Here is a 27,058-nt window from a genome sequence, read left to right on the forward strand (position 1 = left end):
GTGTAAACCAGCGATCAAAAAAAGAGGCTTTCAATGCTAGTCTGCACAAGAAACAAACCCAAAGAATCTACAACAGTGGTTCCACTCGTGATACCTGTCCAAAAGAAAGCTCAAATTTTCCACTTGCATATTATCACAATATTCCTGAGTCTACAGATAGAATATATGGTTGGACATATATGCCAGAAACTCCCACAGGCCTAGGCTAAACTGTACAAGTACACGTGTGCCGGCACATGCCAGGTCCTACACTTTCGTTCCAGCTGATGTCGAATGTTGACAACTATAGAGTGCAATAAGTGTTTGTCCAAATCTGTGCCTGAGATCTAAAAAGAGTTTAACTCAGTCCATGTGAACTATACGTTACAGCCAGCCTTGGGACTCGGGGTGTGACCGGGGCCGTCATGCAGGTGTTGCGGATTCCTCCTGATCAATCCGCATCCCGTTGATTAAAAGTTTTACCTGTCATATATAACCAGGTGTCTGTATCTACTCGGACTGAGTCTTGGTGAAACAAAATGTACATATTTCCTTCTTTTACAGATGATTACAGAAAGCAGCTTAAAAGTCTCCGCAGGATACATACAAGCTGTCAACTTCAGCTTACGTATGAATTCCCTCAGGGAATGGGAGAAGGGGTAACGTAGCATACCTTCATGTCAATTAGTATATATGTGTATAATATATATATATATATATATATATAAATAATGCAATTATTCACAATTCTATATATATTGCAGAGATTATTAGGACAATCAGTTATGTTTCATTGGAAATTATGGGATACCTCTACAGATTTCAAGCCAATGAGCCACCCCACCCTCACTATTCTTGAGACTGGGCTGTCAGATTGAGGTCAATCTGAAGCCTATTCTGTGTTCGGGCACAATTGTTTTACCCTTGCAGGCATTTTTCAAAAGCTTTGTTCACATGAAAGGAAGCATTACTGATTGATGAAACGGCAATTCATTGACTTCCAATCATATGTAGACCCCATACAAGATTTAATTTGGTATTTAATTTACTGCGTTGTCAACGTGTCATGCAGAAAAGATATACATGGCTAATACAGCTGGGCGGTATCCTGATAGTTCTGATCAGTGAAACGTGTCGATGTTGAAGTCGACATTCCCAGCTGTGCGGGACTACTTTTGCCAGGCCTGCTCCCTCATTGGCTGTTTCCAATAACAGGCTCCAAGGAAAAAAACGAACGAACTCGACAACCATTGTTTGAGTGTTCGTTCATTTCAATAGTTTTATCTGAACCCGTACAAACGATTTATGGGAGCAGTCCCTAAAAATCCCTTTATTTTATGCATATTTTCTGTCAATGTTCAGAAACATTCGGAAATGACGCTGGACCAGCTTAGCATCCCCAATTCATGTTCTCCCCCCAACAACGTTGTTTTGACCACTGTAGTCAAAACTTCAATAATTTCTGGGCTAACAGCTCGGGCCTTGCAAAAACCGTAGTTTAATGCCATTTTTACCCCCCAAGAAGAAAAGTCTTTATACTTTAATATGAGATTTAAACATCTCATGCCCCATATTTAATAAGAAATAGAAATCAAGCATTTCATGCATCTTTTAAATATACGTATCAAATTAATATAATTTTGACTGTGGTATTAAAATTTCAGTCAAGTTTAATCGTCCAACTTCAAATACTTTGCTCTGTAAAAAAGATCAAAGTTTTGGGCTATTGCCCCTAGTTAAAGAGTAATGTATTTCCACAGTGACCTACCTTGATGTTGTCACTGTGACTACAGAGCGTGCGTTTACTGTACAAGCTATTCAGTCCCAGAGCCAGTTCCACCTCTTTGTACAGCAGGATAAACACCTTCACACCTTGGTCCTGAGACACAGATACCCAACATATTTAGTATTCATATCGGAGTAAAATATCAGAACTGTCTTCCCAGAAATGGGTACTGATATCAGAACTATCATTACAGTACGCTGCTGTTCACACTTACACTAAGCTCAGTGAAATTCTTAGCCATTTTCACCTAACACACTTCTCAACAGTTCGGCGCAGTTACAGGTTCAAATGTAATGTTAGTCTGCCAACCAGCCTGTGGATGGTCGTGGGTTTCCACCGGGCTCTACCTGGTTTCCTCACACCATAATGCTGGCGGCCCTCGTATAAGTAAAATATTCTTGAGTATGGCGTAAAATACCAATGAAATAAATAAATAAATGTCATGTATGCAACCAAAGAACTTTGCACTTTTACAATATCGTCATGTATAGACATGTGTATAAATACATGCATACCTGATTAGACAACAGATAACATCACAACGTATATAGCAAGGCATCTTGTGAGTATGCTGGCAAATTTCGCAAAGCTGAGTTCAATTTCTTTGCAAGCATACACTAGTACAAACTAATGCAAACAGGTATTTAATCTGCATGGCAAGCTATGGCTTATTGTCTTTTGCCAGTCTGTTGGATTTACAATATTTGACATTCCAAGGAAAACTTGGTTTTATCACTGAACACTGTAGAACCAAAGCGAGGATGCTTACAGCTTTGCGTTTTAGCACCATGTCTAACCTCCATTTGTCTCCTTCAGTGACTGGACGTTTGAGGTAGATTTCTGGACTTAACCTGAAAACAGGAAAAATGACAGCACATCACAACTGTTGTTTTTCCACATAAAACTATTAAAATCTTCATGATTCAAGAGCATGCATCTTAACCACTTGACCACAGCCTGCTGTTCCAGATAATGATTTATTTATATATTTATTTATATTAATTTATATTTATACAGTTTCCCAGGAAACTGGGAAGAGACCAGGGAAAATCCATGACCATCTGCAGGACGCTGAAACACCTTCCCACGTATGGCCAGAGAGGAAGCCAGCATGAGCTGGACTTGACCTCACAGCCAATTTTTGAGAGTCTCCTGTGTCATTAATAAATCTCGGCCACGGAGACTAATGAGTGCAGTGAGATAACACAATTAGTACACATCATTATAACTTTGTTAACAACCTAGGCTGAATTATCATACACTGCATTTATACTTACCACCAATCAGTTATAAATATTTCCTCTTTTGCCATTTCTAAAGCATCAGCTACAGCAGAGAAATATGTGGCCCCATCTATAAACCTAAAGGAAGGAATAAAAGGAAAAACTTAGCACAGACATTTCCATGGCAATCATTAACTGACTGGTCCAAGAATCTCAATGAATTCTGAGTCATATGAATTATCTTAAAACAAACTAATCCCGCCAACAACAAAAGCAGCAAAGACTGAGATGGCCAGAAAAAAAAATACACAAACAAAAAAGATAACACTTTGTAATAATTCTATGGCTGAAAGATACATGTATATATAAATTTCATCATGTGCTAAGATCAAGCTACAGCAAGTGTTGATATCACGTAAAGCATTTTGTTACTTATCTGGATGGGAGTACGGAGTTACCTACCATCTGGTGTAACTCTCCTCTCTCACGGGGGCAAAACTCCCATGTTGGTTTGGCTCAGTGAAATCTTTGCCCGTTGTGTTGGCTGCTTCCTGCAAGTGTTGCATCCATTCTCGTGACTTTCTGGATGTCCAGCATTTCAACAGCAACCGCCTGCAGAGACATAATTCAATTTATGATGCAACATCTTCAGGTGAAATTGAGTGAGTGCTTGGTGTTTAACGTGGTACTCAACAATTTTCCAGTCATACGACAACAAAGGAATCCTTATGGTATACGTAATGTGCCTCCTTGTCGCAGGACGGATTTCCACCTTTCTTTTATCAAGTGCTGCTTCACTGAGACGACTTACCGAAGGCATATAAGCCGTCCCGCCCGAACCATTATACTGTCAACCAGTTATTACACTATCCACTTCATGCTGAATGCCATGTGAGGAACTTACAACTTCCTCTTTTAAAGTCTTAGGTGTGGCTTGACCCAGGATTTATCCTGGATCTACCACTGTAGAAGCAAACGCTCTACCAACTGTGCTATCCAGGCTGGACAGGTGAAATTGAAACTTATTACAAGAACACATTTTTCGACATCAATACACAATAATAGAAACAACCCCTGCAATAAAAACCACCTGAGGAGCTCTCTATGTAAAACTTCATAATTTAATACATCATTAAAGTTAGAGAGTAAGTCATGTCAAAATGCATTTTTAAAACACCAAACTGTTACATTAAGACGCAATCACTTTTATACTGCTGCCTCCCACATTCCCTATGAAAAATACCTTTGACTCAGTGTCGGCAAAGTCAGGGCACAAGTTTCCTGAACGGCAAATTTGTGTAGTCAACATTTATATGTGTTCAACATAAAATTGAGCAAAATATTACCACCAAAAAAAGGTTCCAAAAAAAAGAACAGGTTCTTGGACATATACAATACTTACCTTGACAATAATAAAACCTTTACAGTTCACATATTAATGTTTGATGGCGGAGTAACACATGGGATACTTCCTTCCAAGCAATGGCAACTCGGGTCGAAGCTGTTCTCTTGCAAAATGCCATCACAATGGTACTAATGAACCACTGGGCTTGAATTACTATTTGCAAGAAAAGTTTTCCGTTTAAGGTTGCTTTTAGATATAGCCCAAGCCGTTCCAGTAAAATGTGGGACACTGTAACTACCAATGTCTTGTAGGAGCAATTAGTGTTTCAATGCAATTCTCACCTTGACAGGTTTGTTACGCACACACCATGCCTGGCCCCTGTGTCCTCAAAGCCACACTCCACGTGAAAGTGATTGTCAAACAGCATAACGTCACAGATACGTCCCGAGTCCGGGTCCAGGTACGTCACAAAACTGTCCTTCACCATCATCCACCTGCAAACAACATCCCGTGATACTGGGGTTTCATCAATCTTCTGCTATATGTAGGTGTATTACGGAGTAGTCGGGGTTATATCACTACTCAGGTATCATGTTTACCAGAAAATATATAGGTAGCTATCACATTCTCTGTTATATCCCAGAAAAGATGCCAAACCCGTGAGTGCTAGATTTTGACCTTCAATCTCAAAGGTCAATAAACTGTGGAAAAATTGAAAATTCTTTAGTCAATTCAAACAGCGACAACTTGCTTTCTTTACCCATACAAACTGCATATGGAATATTGGAAATGTTCTTGAACGTAAAAAAAAAAAGTCGAAATTTCAAAACAGCTCTGACATCTCACAATAGGTTAATGCCTTATTGCTCTCATCTCACTCCTTATGTGAGTGGCCCAAGACACAATGTCAAAAACTTGACAGATTGACAAACCAACCTTCCCAGCAGCAGAGGGACTTACAGGGCTGCTTTGTGCAGCTAAAAACACATCATCTGATTCTGGGGCACAGAGTATGACATCAAATTTTGACTCTTAAAGAAATCAAGGTAAATGACTGGGCTTGTGAAGTTAAAACCATGATTTTCCAACTTAATTCATTACTTTTTGCTCCAGCGTCCAGCTAAATGACACTGACGAAGACAGGCGCAGCAGCCCAGGTTGATCCTGCGCCCACCTGAGCATTTCTTCACCATGGACTCGTAGCCTTTCTTCCCTAGCTGCTTCACGAAAGACAGGTGGCTCACACCAAAAAACTTCACCTGGAAAAAAAATTTATTTTATTACTTATTTGATTTTGTTTAAAGCCATACTCACCTATTTGAACTAATAGGGTGGCATCAGTATTGTGGTTGGAGGGAATTGAAATGCCCTGGTTAAACCACTGGCCTTTGGCTGTTACAGACAAACTTATCCCACATGTGACGTACAGATATGCACACCACATAGGTTTAAGACAAGTGATCTTTGTGACCTTTACACTGTGTAAATGGCCAGAGGAGTGTCCTGACTGCTTTTGGTCACCATGGCGCCGCAAACAGTGAGGGCGGGGGAATCTACACATATCGCTTTCCAAGGCCAGATTTCAACCTGCACCCTCCACTGAATGGAGAATAAAGGGCAAAGTCTGACATTTTCAAACAATACTGCCTTATGTCCGTTCTTGGCGTGCAGACTTAACTGATCAACATGTTGTATTCAAGTTTTATATTTATTTATTTATTTATTTGATTGGTGTTTTACGCCGTTCTCAAGAATATTTCACTTATACGACGGCGGCCAGCATTATGGTGGGTGGAAACTGGGCACAGCCCGGGGGAAACCCACGGCCATCCGCAGGGTGTTAGCAGACCTTCCCACTTACGGCCGGAGAGGAAGCCAGCATGAGCGGGACTTGAACTCACAGCGACCGCATTGGTGAGAGGCTCCTGGGTCATTACGCTGCGCTAGCGGGCTAACCGACTGAGCCACGGAGGCCCCATAGTTTTATATTTAGAATAGTCACAAAGCTCCATCCATACATCTGCTGCGACTACCAGCCGAAGTTTAAAAAGTTTTGTGTTGAAACTGAATAGAATATTGGCAGACAACACAACACTATACAGTTATTAATGTATATAATTATCCGACTATGAAGCCGAAGCGCATAAGCAATTATATGACGGCATTCTTCACAACGAAATAACAGGCAAACACAAAAAAGGTGCTAAATCCTGTGTGTCATAGGTTGAATAAAAATGAACCCAAGAAATATATGTTGGAGTGTCTTCATGATCCACTGGCAAAGAAAGAGACTACTAAACTCCTCCCTATGGATGGAATGGATATGTAACTTGGATATAGAGTTTCCATAATTTGTGTCTATGGTTGAGAACAAACTCATGGAGAAAGATGGAAACTGTAACAACTAGTCTTTATAAAGAAAATCAAGGAATCTAAACTGTTAGTCAACCATAGAGAGACTATTCTGCCAAGGAATTAAAATAGCATTCTGGAAAACACAGATTTCTCAAAAAACTAACTTCCCCAAAAATCCTACCAAATGAATGAAATCTCAACACAACCACTATGGCTTACGACACATATCCCATAAGCAAAAGAAACTGTACAGAAGCTATTAAGAAAACAACTCAGGAGTGATAATGGGAAATACCGAAGCCCCAAAGGTCTTCCCAAGACCACCTTGAGCGACCTACAAAAGAGGGAAGATGATTGAAAAAAATCAACAGACTTCTGTTACCCTTGCTTTATCTCCCGCTAGAGCCAGCACCTAATACAACAAGTGGTATGAACAAAATGGTGGAGAATGCAGACAGGTCATTGTAACACTGTGACACTACAGTGCTAAAGACTTCTTTGAAAGGCAATTCAATTCAATTTCAACAAGAGCATGCATGTAATCCCAAACTTATGGTCAAAATTACAGTCGTGAAATTCATTTGGACACAACATGAAATTTCCAGTTGCCATCAGGGATCATTTGCTCATGAAGTTTATTTGCCTCTAAAAGTAGTTTTTTTTTTAGTGAATGTTTAAAACAATGACTAAACAGCACATGTGTAAATATGCTGACAAAATGCACCAGTCTTGTACACTCATGGCAAAAACACACTGGAGATAGGAGGATTTTATCAGTGAAAATGTTGACAAAAACAGAAACCCTTACTGTTTCATGGTGATTCCTATACACAGCACACTTCAGCATAGTGTTCAAGTAATCTTCTAATTGTTTCTGTAAAACAGAAAAAAAAGCAGAAGGTGAACAGGCAATAGATCTACTGCAGCTGTTTTGCATTCAAAGATAAATTTAATTTTAAACTGAATGTTTGGAATAAAATTTGAAAACATTCTAACTCAACTATGAGAGAGGTCAGGATAAGCCTTTAATGCAGAAACCTGCTGCTCTTTGTACAGATAGTAAAAGGTGACCTATCAAGAGTAATGCCCCTTGATGCTTACCATTCTGGCGGGGATATCTTCCTCGTTAACTCGGATCTCCAATTTGGTTGGAAATTTGGACACTTCCCGTTTGTGTTCTCTGAGACTCATCCTCGTTTGACGGTGTCTGAAAAGAAAACATTTCATACACTATGTACCTGCGTAACAATGTTACAAGTACATACATACTGAAAATAACCACCGTCACATACAATATCCACACAACCAAGTACATGAACACATTAGTACACGTGTACAAATGCATGAGACTTGCATGAGACTGTCGTAATATTAGTACACTGTTACTAGGATTTATTTTGTGCCCGACATTCAAACACAGATACATCAGTAGGCATCAATGATAATTACCACTTTGGTACAGTAATATATTAAACAAGATTCTGACTGAATAAGAGCATAATAAGCTGATGTGAAAAAATGATACATTAATAATTCCAAACGTAAATGTTTTCACAGTCTCTGCTTGATCTCGTCAATACATTCCATTCACAAATCATGTACATTTATGAATTTATGTGTTTATTTAGGGATGACTGTTCAGTGACAGAAATCTGGTCTCCCAAACGGGTCCGGATAAGAACCCTTTACAAGTACACACAAAATAGAATTATCTAGGATAATAAAAGTTAAAAGGTGCATATACATGTTTTCTGTGTACCAGTCCAATATTGATGGAAAACAGCGTGCATTATCAGCTGGGGTGTGAGTAATGATTCCTTTGTAAATAAAAACATTTCCTGTGAATTGGGGATATAATGAGTTGTCTTAGAAGAGTGCAGAGGTGGGAAAACAGCAAATTGCTTTTCACAAAACATTACTAAATCGGCAAACCACCTCAGGCAGTATCATGACTTACAATTCCGCTCATACAGATTACTTGATCTTGATGGCAATTATGACTATGATTGTTCTAATAATCTGTAATCTCCCTAATTCTTCTTATCGGGATGAACGTCATAGTTGTGCAACTTTATCTCTGTTACAGCAGTTAAAATAACCTATTTCACTGACTGGTGGACTCAGTAATCGTAGCATTGGTCTGACATTTATCAATTCACATTTTTGCAAATGTACACATTGTTTTCCAGCTTTTCATTTATGATAATTCAATGCCTATAAATTATTTAAATATTACATGTATAACATGTACAACAATATAAAGAAACATCAAAGGACAACATCCCAGTATTTCAGCGATGTCACCTGAGCCACAAGTATGTGCAACTTGATTTGTATTAGCTATACACAGTCCACACACATGTGCATTATACATGTAAGTATTTACAGCAGGATCTGTTCTCTTTTAAAAAATTTACACACATCCTGGGTATAAATTTACTTCTATCATATTTCATAAGTGATTATACACAGTGACGTATTGGTCAGCTACAAAATAACAAGATAAATTAGTCATAACAACATGATTACACACAGGTGAAGAAGACTATTAATGCTAATACTTACTATAAATTAATTCTTTCATAAACATCTCCATTCATACTGGATTGATCTACGTATGATACTATTCAAAGCTGAGCACTGTAATAACAGGACATTCTCGTTTTCCTGCATGAGCACACATGCAGGCTTGGTCCAGGATAAGTAACAGTACGGAACTGGACGTACTAACAAGACAGTCATGATTATTTCATGGTTGTATGATGTTCAGCAATACAACTGTGGTACACAGGGGAAGTCCCATGAAGCTGCAGCAATTACATGCACCTACATGTACAGTTTAATACTCTATCTGACCTAAAGTTTCATCCATATATATTCATTTCTCCTGATTAGGACAGTTAGGTCAAACTTTTGGGGTCACAGTATTTGAGACAAATTAAAAATTTTATTTGAAAAGTTTTTACACTTTACATCTGGTATATGTGCAACTATGTGTGGCACATACATGTACTGCACAGGGAATTTATATTCAGTCTAATATCGAGATTGAACTAAAATTTTCCCATTATGAACATGTAACAGATGCTTAATCAAACTACAGGCGTCAGTATTTTAAACTGGATTAATTAAAAGGTGAAACAGATAGGTCACTTAATTCTAGGTCCGGCTGTTCTGAGGCTCAGCAGGACATTTCTTTAATGTTAAATTACTGTATTTCACCTGAAGTGTATCATTTATCCAAGACACAGGATTCTGACTGATTCATCAAGCTTAAATGATCACTTAAGCATTTTAGGTGAAGCTTGATTAATATCTTTCCAGAAAAACTAATGTGTTGGCCTAATCCAAACACCTACTGCATAATAGTCTTTTCAACAACAAAGTGCAATTAACAATTTATTTAATTGGGTGGTATATGTAACCGCTTGACCATTATAAAATAATATGAGCTATGGAATCTCACAATGATCTCAGCTCAATTAATGCATTTTCGTTTTTTTTTTTCACAAATCTGAATGGCTTCAAATTCCTAACATCTGAAGGAATAAGTCTGATGTTTGTAACAGTTACACGTATGTCTGTTGAATGAGTAAATTTAAAATATTAGACTAGAGTACTTAACATTTTCACAGAACATCAAACTGTTATGGTCAACACTGTTGATACACATTCAAGCCTGTGTGAACCAACACTGGACAACATGTATAATCTGGCTACACAGATCAAGTATTTATGGTCCTCTTTTTTTCTATCTGTTTTTATGAGTACCAACAACCTGTTTTGGGCTTGTCAGTACACAGGATTTTGAATAAACGAATGAATGATTGTAGCTTAATGCTACATCGGCAATATTTCAGCCGCATAGTGGGGACAGGATTTCGAGTATCAGTACACAAAATAAGATTGCATTTTATGACTGTAGTCATGTATCAGTGTAGTGCTGTCAATGAGATTTCATTTGGTTATAAATCTTTTAAATTCTGTCATAAAGCTCATAAAATGTCAAAGACTTTTAACGTAAACTCTCAAAAAATCCCCCTGTGTGACACAAACCCATGAAATGTCAGTAAACAGTAAACAAATGCGATAATTATCCAAATAAAGCAACAGGAAATCATGAACTGTCAACAGACTTCAATACTCCAGGAATATATGATTAACTCCTAAATTCTGAACAAATCTGTAAACACCCTAATAAACACCCTACGCAACACATATTTATAAACACATGAACTCGCAACAAACTTTTAACACTACCATACTCACGCCAAACACCATAATCTCATGAAATGTCAATGCACTGCAATCAATCCAAAAAATCACCCCACATACCATAAACTCATGAAATGCAAACATCCAAACGCCGAATCATTTCACAAACCATACAGCACACCATACAAACGAATGAAGTGTTATAATTTTAAAGTCAAGTTTATTACCAACTTTATATCAAAACTCTTCATGATATTAATGCTTCAAGGAGCATATGGCCTAATCCCTAGAAGAGGAGGCTAATATTATAATAATGACATTAATATTTTTTAATGTCTCGGTCTTACATGCTCTCACAGATAAAATTTGCTGCATAAACTGTGTGAAAAGGGTATTAAAAAAAAACCAGGATGTGGAAATAAAAACCTCTCCCAAAGTTGTCCCATAATAAAAATTCTCTCTACCTGCCACTGCATTTTCTTCGATAAGAGGCACTTGACAAAATCAAAACGTTTCCAAATGAGAAAAAGGACTAAAATTAGCAATAATTATTACTTTTATACTCTGTCTAAGTACATAGTATTTACTCACACCTGACAAATTCATTAATCCAACATCAATATATGTCTAATATTTCAATACTGTTCACCATATAATTTTGTAATGTGAATCATATCATATGTGTGAAACATTGTAAAACGCTGTACATTAGTAGGAATATTGCATAACTGTAAATGGATCGTGTGAAAATTCTGACAAGTACTCTTAAAAGTAAAATCTGAGAAGGGGCCTGAATGTACATATATGAAAACTGTGTCTCGAGATATGCACTGAAAGCAAGAATATATACCTACAATCTTTATCAGATTTCAGATCTGTCTGCTAAATGCATGGCAACGGGTAATCTAGACACTTCAGTTTCTTATACCCATAACCCTTACCACTGTCATAAGTGTAAAATTCTTGAGCACCACATAAAACATCAATCATTCAAATAAATAAGATATATATCAGATTTCTGAGAAATGTCAAACGTGATGGTGGCCACAGATGGTTGACACGTAACCCTGGGAATCAAGTCTAGACAACACACAGCCAGGTCTGATCAGTGGTTGTGACTTCAGGGCTCTACAGTGAACTTCAGTCTTCATAATTGATGCTACATCCATATTAAATATGATAAATCACCCTAAATGACCATAAATTTTGTCCATGACTAACTTGTACATTTTCCCTGATTCAGAGAGTTGTACTGATTTTAGACAGGTGTTTTGAGGTTTGATTGGAACATGGGATGATATGCTAGTGGAAAATTGCAACTTTCAGCATCAAAAGTGATACTTTGTGACATTTATTTGCCTCTAAAAAATGCACTTTTGTGTGCTGAAATTTTAGGTCATTTAGGGTAATTTCATAAATTATACATGTAAAACAAAATTAAAACCAAAGATACCCACCTGGCTACGTAAAAGTACAACCGGACCTTCTCTAGTTCTCATGTTATATTGTTATAAAATAACCACACTTTCTGCACAGGTACACTATGCAACTTCATAAGACTGATATGCACTTCATAGGTGATGCGTACTGACAGGTGTATAAATACCAGTATAAACCTCAACATCGTGTATCGGTCCGCACTAAACCCGCTAAAACATGATGGGTGTGACATTAGGGCCGTGTACAAAATTAGCAGGTTGATGATAATCCTTCAGACTGAGTCATTTCACAACAGATCTCTGTCAATGCAGTTATGATATTTACCACACATCCTTGTTAAGAAAAACAAACACACCTGACCCAGATACATCAATATATATACATATAACATGATCGTATTGACTCTTCGTAATCATGTTACAATGGATCCTTTCATCTTTGAAAGTCTGAAAACATAATGATGTGTACTGAAGCATACTTATTAACTCAAGACACAAAACATCCTATTTCCACTTATAGGTTCTCTTATAGGGTTAAAATGTACACTTCTTTTTTTCTCTTATAGATGTGCATATTTGCCTGAGTAAGCATCTTGAAAAAATCTTGAAATGTACAAAGGTTGAAGAATTACAGTATGTATTTATGTATGTATTTATATTAATATTTTATTTAATAAAATAATAATATGATGCAAGGGTGTAGCTCAGTAATTTCAACATGCTTGCATAACGACAAAAATAATATTTACATGCAACTGCACATGAAAAAAAAAACAAGTGTTTAAATTCTAAACACATAAAAGTACTTACTCTTTTGTTGGCAAAGGAATACTGTGAAGACGACGAAATTTTGTTAACTCTGAGTGTAAATCACTAAAATGTTTGTAACGACGCCGTATGGTCCACTTAAATTCATCGTGCGAGACCTCAATTGTGTACCTGAGGAAAAAAATAAAAAAATAAAATTTATATCCAGTTTAAATTCACAATTATCGATACTTAAACAAAATCCTTTGGTAGCATTAATTCTGTAATTAAAAATCCATTCAAGAAAGTCTTTAATGGGTGACTAAAGCCGTGCTTAGAAAACCACAAAATGTTGCCCATCTTGTATAAATCAAACAAATTCAACTTAAATGTGTCATGAATAGTTAAAAGCTAGCCAATTCCAAAATTTCTTCTCAACAAAATCTTACGAGAGACAAACCCACACAACAGAGACCAACAGGCCAACTGAAAAAATAGTGATCTTGATGCAATCCATCCATTACGATTTCAAGGCAAGACTTACATGTACATGTAACTGTTTTTACTGTTCCCATCAATCCCAATGATTTTATACACTAACATTTCTCTCTCTCTATATATATAATAATAATAAAAATCAACTCATCAAAACTATAGGTTACTTTAATACTTTGGAAATCTAGTGGAAATCCCCAAAAGTTCAACATTATTTGTGGAAATCCCCAAAAGTTCAACACAGTGTGTGGAAATCCCAAAAAGTTCAACATTATGTGTAAACAGTTGAAGTTGTTTTTTTATTGGGCGTACATCAGTACAGTATATCTTACTGCAGTGACTGCAAGAGCTTTATCACACGTTCACAAGTGAGTGTTACTGGTGAGTCAGTGAACCCACTTCATACATACAGCATTCATGTTTTGAACTGTAGCTGTGGAAATCACAAGAGACTGATAATATAGGGCACGTGATGTTGTTCACGGACTTTTAAATGATGTCAGTATGCACTTACCAATGTACATGTGTTTAGTGATGACTCGCATAAAAACCCATAATGGTCACGTGTATGCTAGTTCATTGATGGGGAAGGCCCCTTTATATAAATAGCAACCGCTGGCATCAAGTGTTTGTAAAATATAGACATTATTTTGCCATTTGGAAAAAAGAGCCCTCACAGTTAAAAAAGAACCCTCACCATAGTTGCATACCTTGCTTATGTTTTTACAGAAAAAGAATAGCGTGTATTTATACATTTTAAAACTTAAAGGTACTTGTTCATTTGTGGAAACATTATTTTAAAGTAGGAAATGTACAGGCCTCAGGATTCAAATCTGACTACAGAGATAGCTAGTGACTTTTTCTCCAGGAAGAATAACACAAAGACTTAACAGGACAACAAACTGTGACAAAGGTCAAATATACATATATGGCAATTTAGAAAGGTAAATAAATATTTGAGAGTTTCCTTATCTGTGCATATAGGTTCCACTGGGTTTTTGTTTTCTGGCAGATTCTTTATCATATTATTAAATCCGGTGACATCACATATTGGACCAACATTTCTGTATCCTTCTTTCCACATGTACATGATGTTGGCCCATTTAATTTAAACAGACGTGAGACTTAACCAGCTCGGATTGATAAACACATTTCATACGGCAGGACCTGCAGAAGGCAATATTTTTTTAGCAGACCTCTTTTCTCACAACTGTAATCATACTTGAAAATGTGAGAAAATTACCTTAACTCTTTCTATGCTGGCTGCATAGTGAAACACAGACTTAAATAACTTTTAAGTTACAAGACACACCTAATGCCAATTTCACACAAAACCAATGCCCAAATCCTTTGGGGAAAAATAAGCGAAAGTTCAAATTTATTATTTATAAGCACAAGCACATACAGGTTGGGGTTGAGTCTCCGTGGATGGGTCTGTCTGTCATAGCTGGTTATCTTCACCGTCACTGGCCGCCCAGGAATCCAGCATTGCCGCTCACTGGAGTCAAATGCAATAGGCAAGTGGTGCACACTAGTGAAGGGGATGATGGGCAAAACTGAAAGTGAAAGTAAAGAGTAGGGTTAATACCACTACAGAGGTTTTGTATCACAAATGACTGATGCAATACAGGAGGGACACATTAGAAAAGGCTGAAAGTCCAAGTTTAATTAGGATAACAGGAGTGAATAGACTTCTTTCTGCGTATTTACAACAGTTTGAATCACTCTCTTATGTTCATCATAATGATAATCAACTCATCACACTGCATGGACCTGAAAGAGCATGGAGAAACTGAGTATTATGACGCTCACAATGTACGTTCACTGTCAAGGATGTGATTATGTTAACCGTGAGACTTTACAACGTACATGCCATTCACAAATGTGGTTCTTCAGTTCTCTGTAGTTACAATGAAAAACAAGATTGTACCAGAGAAAAAATGTTCGTCAACCTGATACATTTCTGATGACATAACAGCAGAACAGCATCCATTAGTCTTTTTTCAAGGTATATAAATACTTTAATTAATATTTTCCTTTCTTTCATAAAAATATGTAAAGCTAAATATTTGATTTAAAAAAACAAATGCAACCGAAACAAGAATGTTTAATGTGCATGTATAATGTGTGAAAAAAAGAGTACATTTAAATCTTTTCGTTCTATCTACACGTCATCAGAATGCAAATAAAAAACAAACATATATTTCACTGAGAAATGAATTTCCTGCTTTGAATTAATACTTTATATAGTTCATAACAGATGATAATATATAACCAATCTATTGTACCCACCAGACAACATACATGTACAAATGCTGCCTAATGAAACCCACAATCATGCAGGGGAGACAATCTATTCCACCTCTCCAAACATCCAACGACAGGTTCACAATTTCTCATGGCATACAGGTATCTCCTGCTACCTGGTTTGATGTAAGTCACATATCAACAACACAAGATGCACACTAAACATTTCCTCCTCAACCCAATCAGATAACAAAGGCCACACTTAAAGAAAACATCATTAACACATTTTTAACACAGAGTGGCCTACCATGGCAACTTCAATAATAATATCGCATAAACTTGCAAATCTGGACATTTGTGAACTTGAGAAGATCCTAAAGGAAAGAGCTGTCATTTGTGCGAGACAGGTGATCAGTAAATTAGTGTCAACAAAGGTTGCCTAACACTTTTCAAAAGTCACATGACGCAGTAGGACTGTTTTTACCTTTACAACAGATTTCCAAGTTTTAAATTCCCCTGTTAAGTACATACATGTAAATTGTATTTTTTAAATACATTTACAAGACACTTTTGTGAAAAGGCTCAAAAGATGACCTTCATGTCAAACAATTCCCAATGTATCAATGTTTTATTGACAAAATTTTGATGGTTTACTGACCCAAGGGCTACTTTCACAAGACTTTGTAATTGATTAAATTTGGTTGGGCAGGACATAATTGCAAATCTTCCAGATATTAACATTATTCATGTGCGAGTAAAAGACTCCCATATGGATGTCACATACATGTGCAAGCAGAACATTCCTACATACATTTCACATACATGTAAATGCACAAGTAGAAGGCTCCCATATGTATGTCAAATACATGCACCTGTACAAGTAGAGAACTCCTATATGCATGTCACATAAATGTACATGTATAATACAAGATTCTAATATGAATGTCACACACACACACACTTGTACTTGAGCAATATTCCCACATACATGTCAAATACGAATACAAGCTCCCCATACGCATGTGAGATACAAGCATAATTCCTATTTTGCAAGATTTCTGGAAACACATTAAACAGCAAACAGATATTTTTACACTGCACACAACTACTGTAAACTGACCCTTAATGACCTTGTTACAAGCGGATCTATGGCCAAGGACTGATTTCTGGCTTAAGTTCAAATTTGAAATACCACCTTAGACCTTATTTTTGGGTGTTATGAAGACAAATTTTGTCCACCTCAACAGAGCTGTTTTGGGCAAAACGTATCCAAATTTCAACTTTCAGTATCAAAAACTAAGCCTTTTGGAAAGATTTTAAATTTTGACTTAAGTCAGAATCGGCCTCAGTTGTATTAAGCCATCACAGGCTTGTAGGTTGATTTTAACTACCATGGCAATGAATGTTCAAATATATATATTTACATAAAACAGCCACACAAGCGCAACCGTCTGCCTATTGTCATAAGATCTCACAAGCTGTAGGGGAATATACAGAATTCCCAGTTCAAGGTCAGTATTGAACTAGTACCTTGTACACCACAGTGATTAAAAAGCAAGCATGTTTAACAACTAAATCTGCAGGCCGCTAACATATACATATATAAGTTGCTATGGTAGTTACATATAACTTAGCCTATGAATGTGGAGCTAGACTTTGGGAATATCCTGTCATCATGAGACCTGTTCAGTGACCTCTGCTGAAGGACCAATGAGAAGAAGCCCTGTTAATTGGCCCCTACACACTGGCCAATCAGACTGGTGCTTTGCAATGTATAGGTTCTCACTGGAAAATGATTGACATTGGCAGTAATTCTTGGCAGTGCAGGTCACTAAACAGGCATCCAGGGAGGATGCTACCTCATCTATATCTCCTTCAAAATCACTAAGCACCTATGTGCAGATGCAGTTTTAAGAAAACTGATTCCCTACAGTACATACATGCTCCATATATAGGCCAGTACAAATTCAATACAAACAGCTGCATTATAATTACATTAACCCGTAAAACTAAAAATTCATGTAAGCTGACATAAATACAAGTAAGGCAAGCTTCAGCATCAACCACCTGAAGATGCACAAAAACAGCAAAGACAGAGGGGCACCAGAGGGAAGTGGGACAGATGATGATTTGGGGGAAGGGCACTACTCACCAAATCTCCAAATAGCAGTAACTGAGGAACACAAACAACATCAAAAGGGAAATACACTAAGGTAAACCAAAGCAAACCCATAAACAAAATCACACACTAAGGTGCTAAAAACGAAAAACACTGCAAGTGCATAAAGTGAAAAGTAAACACAACAGCAATAAATAATCAGCCTTTCTGCCAACAGAAAAAAATGGCTGTATGATAAAATGAAACTTTTAAGGTAATACGAAACACAGTGCATGTGTACTGAAGTGGGTTTATCAGGGGTAACTGTAAATGAGTGTTAATTGCCGTAAAAGTTGACAAAGGCTAACAGGATCCAGTAAGACTGCCGATAATGTCAACAAGTCAGAAGCTGCATTCATCTATTTGGCCTTTCAGTCATGGAGCCTGTATCTACATGTATACTGAAAGGAAAAAAGGATGGTAGGTAGGTGTATATGTTTGTTCTTCAATGTTATCCACAACTTTTCATCGGGTTGACTTCATTGTTGGGCCTATTACTTATAGCCTAATGAAATGCAATGTCGAGTATTCGTAAGTACATGAGACAAATTTGTTTAACAGTTCTTTTTAATGGGAAACCTGGTCACCTGTAAAGCATTCTGTAAATTCAACACTCTGGGGCTTAAAAAGAAGGCTGGCAGACCTCCTCGTGTACGGCCGGAGAGGAAGCCAGCATGAGCTAGACTTGAACTCACAAAGACCCCATTGGTGAGAGGCTCCAGAGTCATTACGCCGTGCTGGCATGCTAACCCTCTCGGGCATGGAGGCCCCTGTAGGAAATGTAGTAGTTACATGTAGTTAGTGAAGAGTTTATATGATTTTCCACCAACTTACACAGCAGGGTGATTATCCCTCAAAAAATTCCGTTAGATTAAATGTGATTTACCGTGTATATATCCTAAATGACCTGAAATTTCACTCACTAAAGTGCATTTTTAGAGGCAAAGAAATGTCACAAAATATTAGTTTTGGTGCTGAAACTTAGAATTTCCAGTAGAATAACACACCATGCTGCAAGCAAACACCTTTGTATAATCAATAAAACTCTCGGAATCAAGAAATGTAGGCAACTTAGCCATGGACGAACTTTATGGTCATTTAGGGGTGTATGTGCACGTACGTAGGCTAAAATTGGTCATTTAGGGTGTATGTGCACGTAACTAGGCTAAAATTGGCCCTTCCTTATAAACTGCATATTTCACTTCAGTTTCGTAATAAAGTACTTGTAATAATTTAGCCCATGTTCTGCAGAAAATTAAACTTACATTCAGCAGAAAGCAGGTCAAATGACTATGTATACCCTAAGGGTTAAAAAAACATGTGTACATATAGTCAGGATGACAATACTAACAGTACAATGACCCCGGCAGCCATGACATACTCTTCATGTCTACTGTCCCAGATGGTCCGACACGGCTGACTCAGGATTCTGCTAATTTGTCATGTCAGAGCATTCCAGTACATGAACTGATGAATGTGGTGGGAATATTTTCTCACTTGAGCTAAACATCAAATCTTAATTTGAGTATTCAAGCTAGATGTATTGCCAGTCATGGATGCCTTGAACATGGGTCCATATATCGGTTTAACCAACCACTCAGTGCTCACCAAAATCAAAACCATGCAGCTGAAATACTGAAGAGAAAGGACAATGACAACATCCATATTGCATTTGAACCATGACACCTCTACCAAGCTTAATCAATCTATTGTGCAACAACAACTCACACAAGTGTAAAAACACAGCTCACTGACAGACATTACTCAAAATCTCATTGAGATGCACACAGAAGTTCTGACGTTTTACAAGGAAAACTTTTTTTTTGTGGAAAATTGCAGTACATACCTGTGTCAGTTGCTTGAATTTTTGTCAATGCTAAAAATGTAATGATTAACACATAGTTTCTTAATACAGGTAATTAATATACCTGGGTTAGCTGATTGAATTTTGTCAGTGCTAAAAATGTAATGATTAAGACACAGTATGTTAATACAGGTAATTAATATACCTGTGCCAGTTGCTTGAATTTGTGTCAATGCTAAAACATACAATGATTAAGACACAGTATCTCAGTACAGATCTGTGCTTACAAGAGAAATATAATTCGATACAAGTACATTTACCCATGTTTTTTATACTGCGTATCAAACTAAAATACCTGCCATGTGTCCCTAGCCTATTATGGCAGCCAAAACAACCACTAGTCTACAGAAGCACAATACATTTAGTCATTACATGTGTTCCCCTTACTAGCTTCATTACTACCCTTCACATGTTGAATATGGTGTCTGTTCATGTTTTTCAATTCTAGCTATCTAGATGATAATGGTGATGAAATTATGATAATTCATAAATCAAACATATATTGGCAGTAGCAATGTGGATTTCCTCCATCTAAATAAAGGATTTGGTTAACTGAGATATCAGCAAGTTCATACATTGGTAATTCCTGGAATCTCATGAATACATGTATATATGTACATGTACATATATACATGTATTCACACTGTGTTATGGAAGCATGATGTTAAAATGAGCCCTTACTGCCTTTCCTCTGGGGTTATCCTCCAGGGCATGTCCGTGGTGTCCTCAGGGGAGAGGGGGGCTAAGAGTCTCGAAATCTCCATCCTCAGAGATCACCGAAAACGATCGGAGAAAATCGTGGGTTGTATCTCTCCGTACTGACTCGCTATACTCCATGTTTGCTTGTGTAACAGTGCACCGTCTACTGCCACGCTCTAGTTACTTCTTCAATGCAACGTATCCCTTCCTTCATCTAAAATAAGAGGAGAAAAAAAAGCTTGCATGATATTTCTATTCATTACACTGCTTCTAACATGTTAGGGCAAATATAAGTATATTCTTAATATGAAGAGATGGTAGACGACTGTTGTCATACCATAAGCATTAGGGTCACTGATGACAACATACCATGATTGGAGGCTACATGTTCTACAGTACATATGCACCTTTGGCAAATCAAGACAGTTTTCAAAACACATATGTACGCTAAATTAACATGTAGGTTATTAAGAAGGGTAATTCAGCAAATTGAATATACCATAGGCTGTAAGAGAAAGATATTTTGACCTCTCATAACATGTGCCATTTCAGATTAAAGGCCAGCTAAACAGATGGCTATAGACAGACATTTTACATTTTGACCTCAGGGGTACATGCAAGCATTCCACAAACATAATGTTTTCTCTTTGCATAATCAATCTGGCCTTAACAATGCAACTGTTACAGCCCCCAGGCCTTCATGTTTGTTGGGTTTCCTCACTATAATTTATCACTTCCAATATTATGTCAGTCAATCTGTGGTATCACAATGACATCTCTTTGTAAGTCCTGTCCACATGCTATACAGTTATAGTGCTGCCATTCCAAAGACACCAGAGATCATGCCCTGACACCTGTAATCTTAGCAGACTAACACAAGGTCAACCTCTACTTAACCTATCACCATATACTGAGCCCCAAACCAGGAAGTACCTCTATATTAACTTTAGTTGCTCCATTTGCCCTAAGAAATACCTTTAAAAAAACAATTACAGAGCCAGATAAAGGTCCTAAACAGTATTTTTGGTGATGAAACTTAAATGTACACTTACAATTTTCAAGAAGAATACAATACATGCATCATGCAAACAAACCTCACAACACTTTCCTAAGATCAACAGATCTCTACAGATGCAGGTAAAATGAGGCACTAAACTGTACAAAGAATGAAAAAACCCACAACCCAATCATTATTCATTTACTGCTGTTTTAAGTCCGGTTTATAGGTGCTGGAAATGGGAATGCACAGAATAAGCTACATCCCCTTCGTCAGGTACATATGTACCCAACCTACATCTTGACCTACAGCCGCAGTTGAAACAGTGAGAGCAGGATGTTAATGTGATTCTTTAACCTTTTCTCATGTTGGCAAGGTGCTACTCAAGCGGATTTTGAAGGTAATACTGGGTGCAGACTGACAAAATTACACTTTGTGTGAAGCCCTGAAATTGGCTAATCCAACCAATGTAGTTTTGTCTCCAAAAATCAAATTAAAAATGTGCATCAATTACACTGGATGGTGCTCTTTCATACATAAAAATGTTGAGGAATTAGTGTAACATTATAGATGGCGCCTCTTGTAGCATGAGATCTTTACATATTAACGGGAAAGACGTAATCGTCCGTTACTTTTGAATCACTATCTGATCGGTTAGGGTCTGTAACGCTCATCATTTTCAAACTGTATCTTATACCGCTTAACCTGGGGCTAGGGACTGTAAAGGTAGCCATGCTCATTACATCAGCATGATGCCTTTATGAACAGTTGCAATTAAAGCGCGACTGAGATACTTGTTTAATTGTTATTTGACATGGAACTCATTCACGGACTACGAATTTAAACTTTCATATTGAATTCATGCCTGGAATATTCACTGTCTGCCCGGCATCATTGAAAACTGATGACCGCTTCTCTCTTGTGTGTTACCGGCTTTATTTCTTATTTGTATAATTTCTTACATACCTTTGTCTTTGGGAGTTAGTGTTAAACGTTGTTTTGGAAATGGATCTTGCGATTATCAACTTGGAACGCCTTTTACGGACTACTAATGGTATATGAATGTCCGACTTGACGCTTATATTTCAATTGATCTAGATGTGATACTTCTGATCTGATTCCTCCTGGATCTAGACCAGACTTCATGAGAACTGACAGTACATATACAATGTATGTACCATCAAGTTGACATGCATCAACCCTAATTCTTCAACCGCCGCTGCAACCAATATTTTGAAACATTGTTAGAGAGAACTATGGGGAGTAGAGAAAAAAATTTTAGCACCATTTTCATAACTGTATGCATAACTTCCACTGAAAACAGTGCTTTAGCAGTTGAAAAGGTTGAAGATTTACAATACATATACATGCATGTTTATGTATTAAAATGACAGCATAACAGGCATGACAAGCATGCATGTCTCCAAACCTTAATACAACAGAGGCTATGTGGTAAACATGTTTGTACAGTATGAATTAAATACACATGTATTTCTTCACGGAGCCAAGAACCGCAATTTCTGAAATTTATTTCCATGCAGAAAAAGAGGATTGGCAAATAGCCAGGGCCTATATCAATCCTTAAGTTACTCGGCAAACAAATATTTAAAAGGAAACATTAGGAGAACAGTTACCTGCCCCGAGTGTGATATATAAAGTAAAATTGCAATAGTGCCACACATAAATGAGTCAGATATTACTTTAAATAAAACCGTTTTAAGCACTGCCTTTTCACAGGTACACATGTAACTGAAAAACACCCTGACCTGTAAGAGCTAGATTTGAGTTACTTTTTAAAAAAAGTTATTATAAATTGGAGGAGGAAGGTTTGAATCTGATGTTCAGAGCATTCCCTCATGCATGGTGTACACAGAAGTAATCTACAGCTTCTATAAAAAAAACAAAAAAAAAACCCATGAAGGATGAAGGTTAATGCTCTAAACATTTACCATGTAGAAACACAGCCACGTAGAGTCCATGATAAATAACACAAAGGCATAGGACTTTACATACAGGATACAGGCCGATGCTCTGAAAACTCACTCAAGTGGAACATTGTATGACCAGAGCCCACATTAATTAACATCATGGTTAACTGGCACTCCAGACTCTGAGATTGTGCGAGTGGATTCAGATACCGGTGAAGTGATTCACTCATCATCAAGACCAGTAGTCTTAAGTCACTGTCAATTAATTACTCCAGTAAACTAGTCAGAGCCTCAAAACTCTAACCTACAGGACCACAAGATAGTGAAATTAAATTCTTGTATAATGTACAAGTAGGCATGATTGTAGTAAGTATGGGTTTTCAAAGCATATTGCATCTAAATGGACCTGGTCTAGCTTGTCGAGAGATCATTAATCAAAATATTTATACAGAATAAATCCGGAGAATGCATTCATTAACCACTGATACAGGCTCTGAATATTTGCTAATTCTCCTTTCGTTAGATTTTAGACAAATCCTGTGTTAATGCCCACAGGATCAACAGCTTAAATTGTGACCTCCTCTCAAGTATAAACAATTTGTATACTGTACCTTAACTCCTACAGTCACTGAGAAAAGCTTCAAAATTCCCAACGTATTTCTAAAAATCTTGACTCGTGTGAGTGAACACATATGAAAGACCTTGCAAAAGTTGATGAATCTAAGGACGTGAATAACACAATATGCCTGAAGGCAGATACTTTGCTTTACAGCCTTTTGCTGTTCATCATTATAATGATGAATTTGGTTGGCTCTAAGCAGTTCATGATTCATAGGTTAACTATGGTAATGAAAATGAAAATCATCAACACTAATTGTTTGTCCACTAAAAACCATGCTAAGTTATCTCCCCCTGTCTCTTCTAGCAGCTGGAATAGTTCTACATGTCAATTGTTGCATAGTAAAGATAGATTTGATTTATTTATTTATGGTATTTAATTACATTTTTAGTTTTTTTCTGCCCTACTCAGGAGCATTTCACTTCTACAACAGCGCTCAGAATTATGGTGAGAGGAAACCGGGCAGAGAGCGAGGGAAATGATCCTCCAGGTTGCTGACAGGCCTTTACACGTACAATCGGAGGGGAAACCAGCAATGGCTGGTTCATAATTTCCTACAGTCATAAATGTACGGGTATGTGACCCCATCATTAGTTTAGATTGCTGGTACATCTGCAAATTTTAAATTCAGCAATTTCTACTGCTGAGTTTTGACGGCAGTGTGCACCGACAAGTGCATGTATGACGGAACAATTGATTTAAAGAAATCGATGATGTCAATGTGAGCCTTCTTTATATGCTCACAATTTTAATAGCAGTAAAGGTAACTAAGGCAATCTGTTCCTTACTGTCTAACACACATGAATTAAGAATCCAGATACTTAGGAGGTTTGTAATAAAACAGTAATCTTATATACATGTAATGATTATATATATATATATATATATTTACAAAAAGATGTTTAAATACATTAAGAAAATAGAGGTTCACAGGATGAATGTACAATCAGCAAAGCCATCATAGTATACATCAATGTCTATACATGAAACATGTACATACATGTATATACTGACACTCACCTTTATAATTTACTCCCACCTTGATAATTTACATAACTTACAAAGTTATAAGTTGGTCAAAGTTTGATCAAGCCAATGTATACCCATGCACACATGTGCTGTTTATTTCATTGGTGTTTTATGCCATGCCAAGAATATGTCACTTATATGACGACGACCAGCATTATGATGGGAGGAAATGAGCGCAGACGAAGCCAGCATGAGCTGGACTTGAGCTCACAGCGACAGCATTGGAAAGTGGCTCCTTAATCAATACACCATGCTGGCGTACTAAGCTCCCATTCACACCAATGCACCCATACATGCATTTAGAATTAACACATAGAATATAGAGTACCACATAAACAGGTAAACAATGCTAATAAGCCCTCTTCACTTTTAAATTCACCCCCTTACATGTAATTAAGCACCTACCTGTGTATATAAACACCACATGAGTCTTAAAACTGGTCATATGTACCATCTGTTAACAGTCCAACTGAAAACACCTGTGAAATCTGGTAGCTATGCCCTGTGTATACATGCATGCATGTGCATCGGTAGGCTTCCTGAATGAAACTTAAAGCATGGTGACATACACACAAGCATTTCATTCCTTGTCCCACAGGTAACAACTGTGTCAACAGAGCACTCAGTCTGGTTCAAGTAGGTATAATATACGACATAATAAATGTAGTGACCCAGATATGCTTACGTTTATTTTTAGTGTGTAGCATTAGGGCAACAAGAGGGAAAAACATGTAAACAAAGAGTGTTACACCTTGTTAGAAATGACTTTGAAAAACTTCTGTGCTTACACATGAGGTGAAGTAGATGAAAAAGAAATCTCCATGCACTTATTTTGCAATCAAACAAGTTTCAGCTGACTGCAGAAATACAGCTATCTTTAACTGCACAAGGTTATGCTGCTATGCAGTTATGCATTTTTTGTCGGTGAGAAGTAAGTTTGGAGTTGCCCACTGCCTCATGCATGTGGTGTGACAAATCAGGGTGGACCTCACAAATCCTGGTATTATAAACATGTATTTACGCTATACTATTCCTATATGTAAGAAGACGCCAAATGCATTATTACTGTAGCAGTATCATTATTAGGAAATGACACCTATTAATCAGATGCATTATTACTGGTATGGACTAGTTGAAGGACCAAGTAAAAGAAAACTACTCTACTGTAATTCTTCAAACCCTTCCCATGTTTGCAAGGTGTTTATTCAAGCATATTCTGAAGGCATTACTCTGTGTTGATTGATAAAATTACATTTTTTATGAAACCCTGAGATTGGTCAATCCAACCAATGATGTTTAGTCTCCAAATTCGAATTAAAAATGTGCAATAAATGCAGAGAAGGTTGCTTTTTTATATAACAAAAGGTTGAGGAATTAGTTTATTTATTTATCTGATTGGAGTTTATGCCATACTCAAGAATATTTCCCTTGTAAGACGGCAACCAGCATTACGGTTGGAGGAAAACAGGCAGAGCCCTAGGGAAACCCATAGTACTCCGGATGTTGCTGGCAGACCTGCCCATGCATGTACCAATGCTCTGAGGCCTCATTAGTAGGAGGTTTCCACATCATCGTGCTGTGCTCGCCCTCCAACTACTCAGCCACACAGGCCAACTCTGGTTTAAGTCACTCTTTAGTTTATGTAAAATTCCTGCAATAGCTTTGTATACTTAAATATGACAGGAACGTCAGTGAAGCAATGTGTCTTCCTAGTAGCCATGTGCAAGTCATACTGTTCTAGTGAAATATAAACACTGGGAAGAATGTGTTTGGACTGTATTAAATACCTTGGAACTACTTGTAGTCTAGGCACCCTGTGGCAGGGAGATGTCTTACATGAGCTTGCTATTTTTACATATTCAGTGTTACTACAGCCTCAGTATAAGCAGGCCAGACACTGTGAGCCTTGCAGGACCTACAAGCAGTCAGGGTG

The 27,058-nt window shown here is 37.3% G+C and overlaps 1 protein-coding gene across 1 annotated transcript in view; it reads right to left on the minus strand.

The window, feature by feature from the left end:
* Nucleotides 1-20,117, minus strand: part of LOC135461413 (phospholipase D1-like) — a 36,053-nt gene extending 15,936 nt beyond the window's left edge. The window contains exons 1-12 of the mRNA XM_064738504.1: nt 20,114-20,117; nt 19,836-19,865; nt 14,990-15,140; nt 13,153-13,281; nt 7,790-7,895; nt 7,497-7,562; nt 5,435-5,592; nt 4,675-4,827; nt 3,451-3,600; nt 3,043-3,126; nt 2,535-2,616; nt 1,748-1,858 (exon numbers count right to left, since the gene is read on the minus strand). Coding sequence (XP_064594574.1) covers nt 1,748-1,858; nt 2,535-2,616; nt 3,043-3,126; nt 3,451-3,600; nt 4,675-4,827; nt 5,435-5,592; nt 7,497-7,562; nt 7,790-7,895; nt 13,153-13,281; nt 14,990-15,140; nt 19,836-19,865; nt 20,114-20,117 — 1,224 coding nt within the window. The remainder of the gene's footprint in view (nt 1-1,747; nt 1,859-2,534; nt 2,617-3,042; nt 3,127-3,450; nt 3,601-4,674; nt 4,828-5,434; nt 5,593-7,496; nt 7,563-7,789; nt 7,896-13,152; nt 13,282-14,989; nt 15,141-19,835; nt 19,866-20,113) is intronic.
* Nucleotides 20,118-27,058: the final 6,941 nt, after the last annotated feature.

The sequence above is a fragment of the Liolophura sinensis genome, chromosome 1, assembly GCF_032854445.1.
Source record: "Liolophura sinensis isolate JHLJ2023 chromosome 1, CUHK_Ljap_v2, whole genome shotgun sequence".
NCBI lineage: Eukaryota > Metazoa > Mollusca > Polyplacophora > Chitonida > Chitonidae > Liolophura > Liolophura sinensis.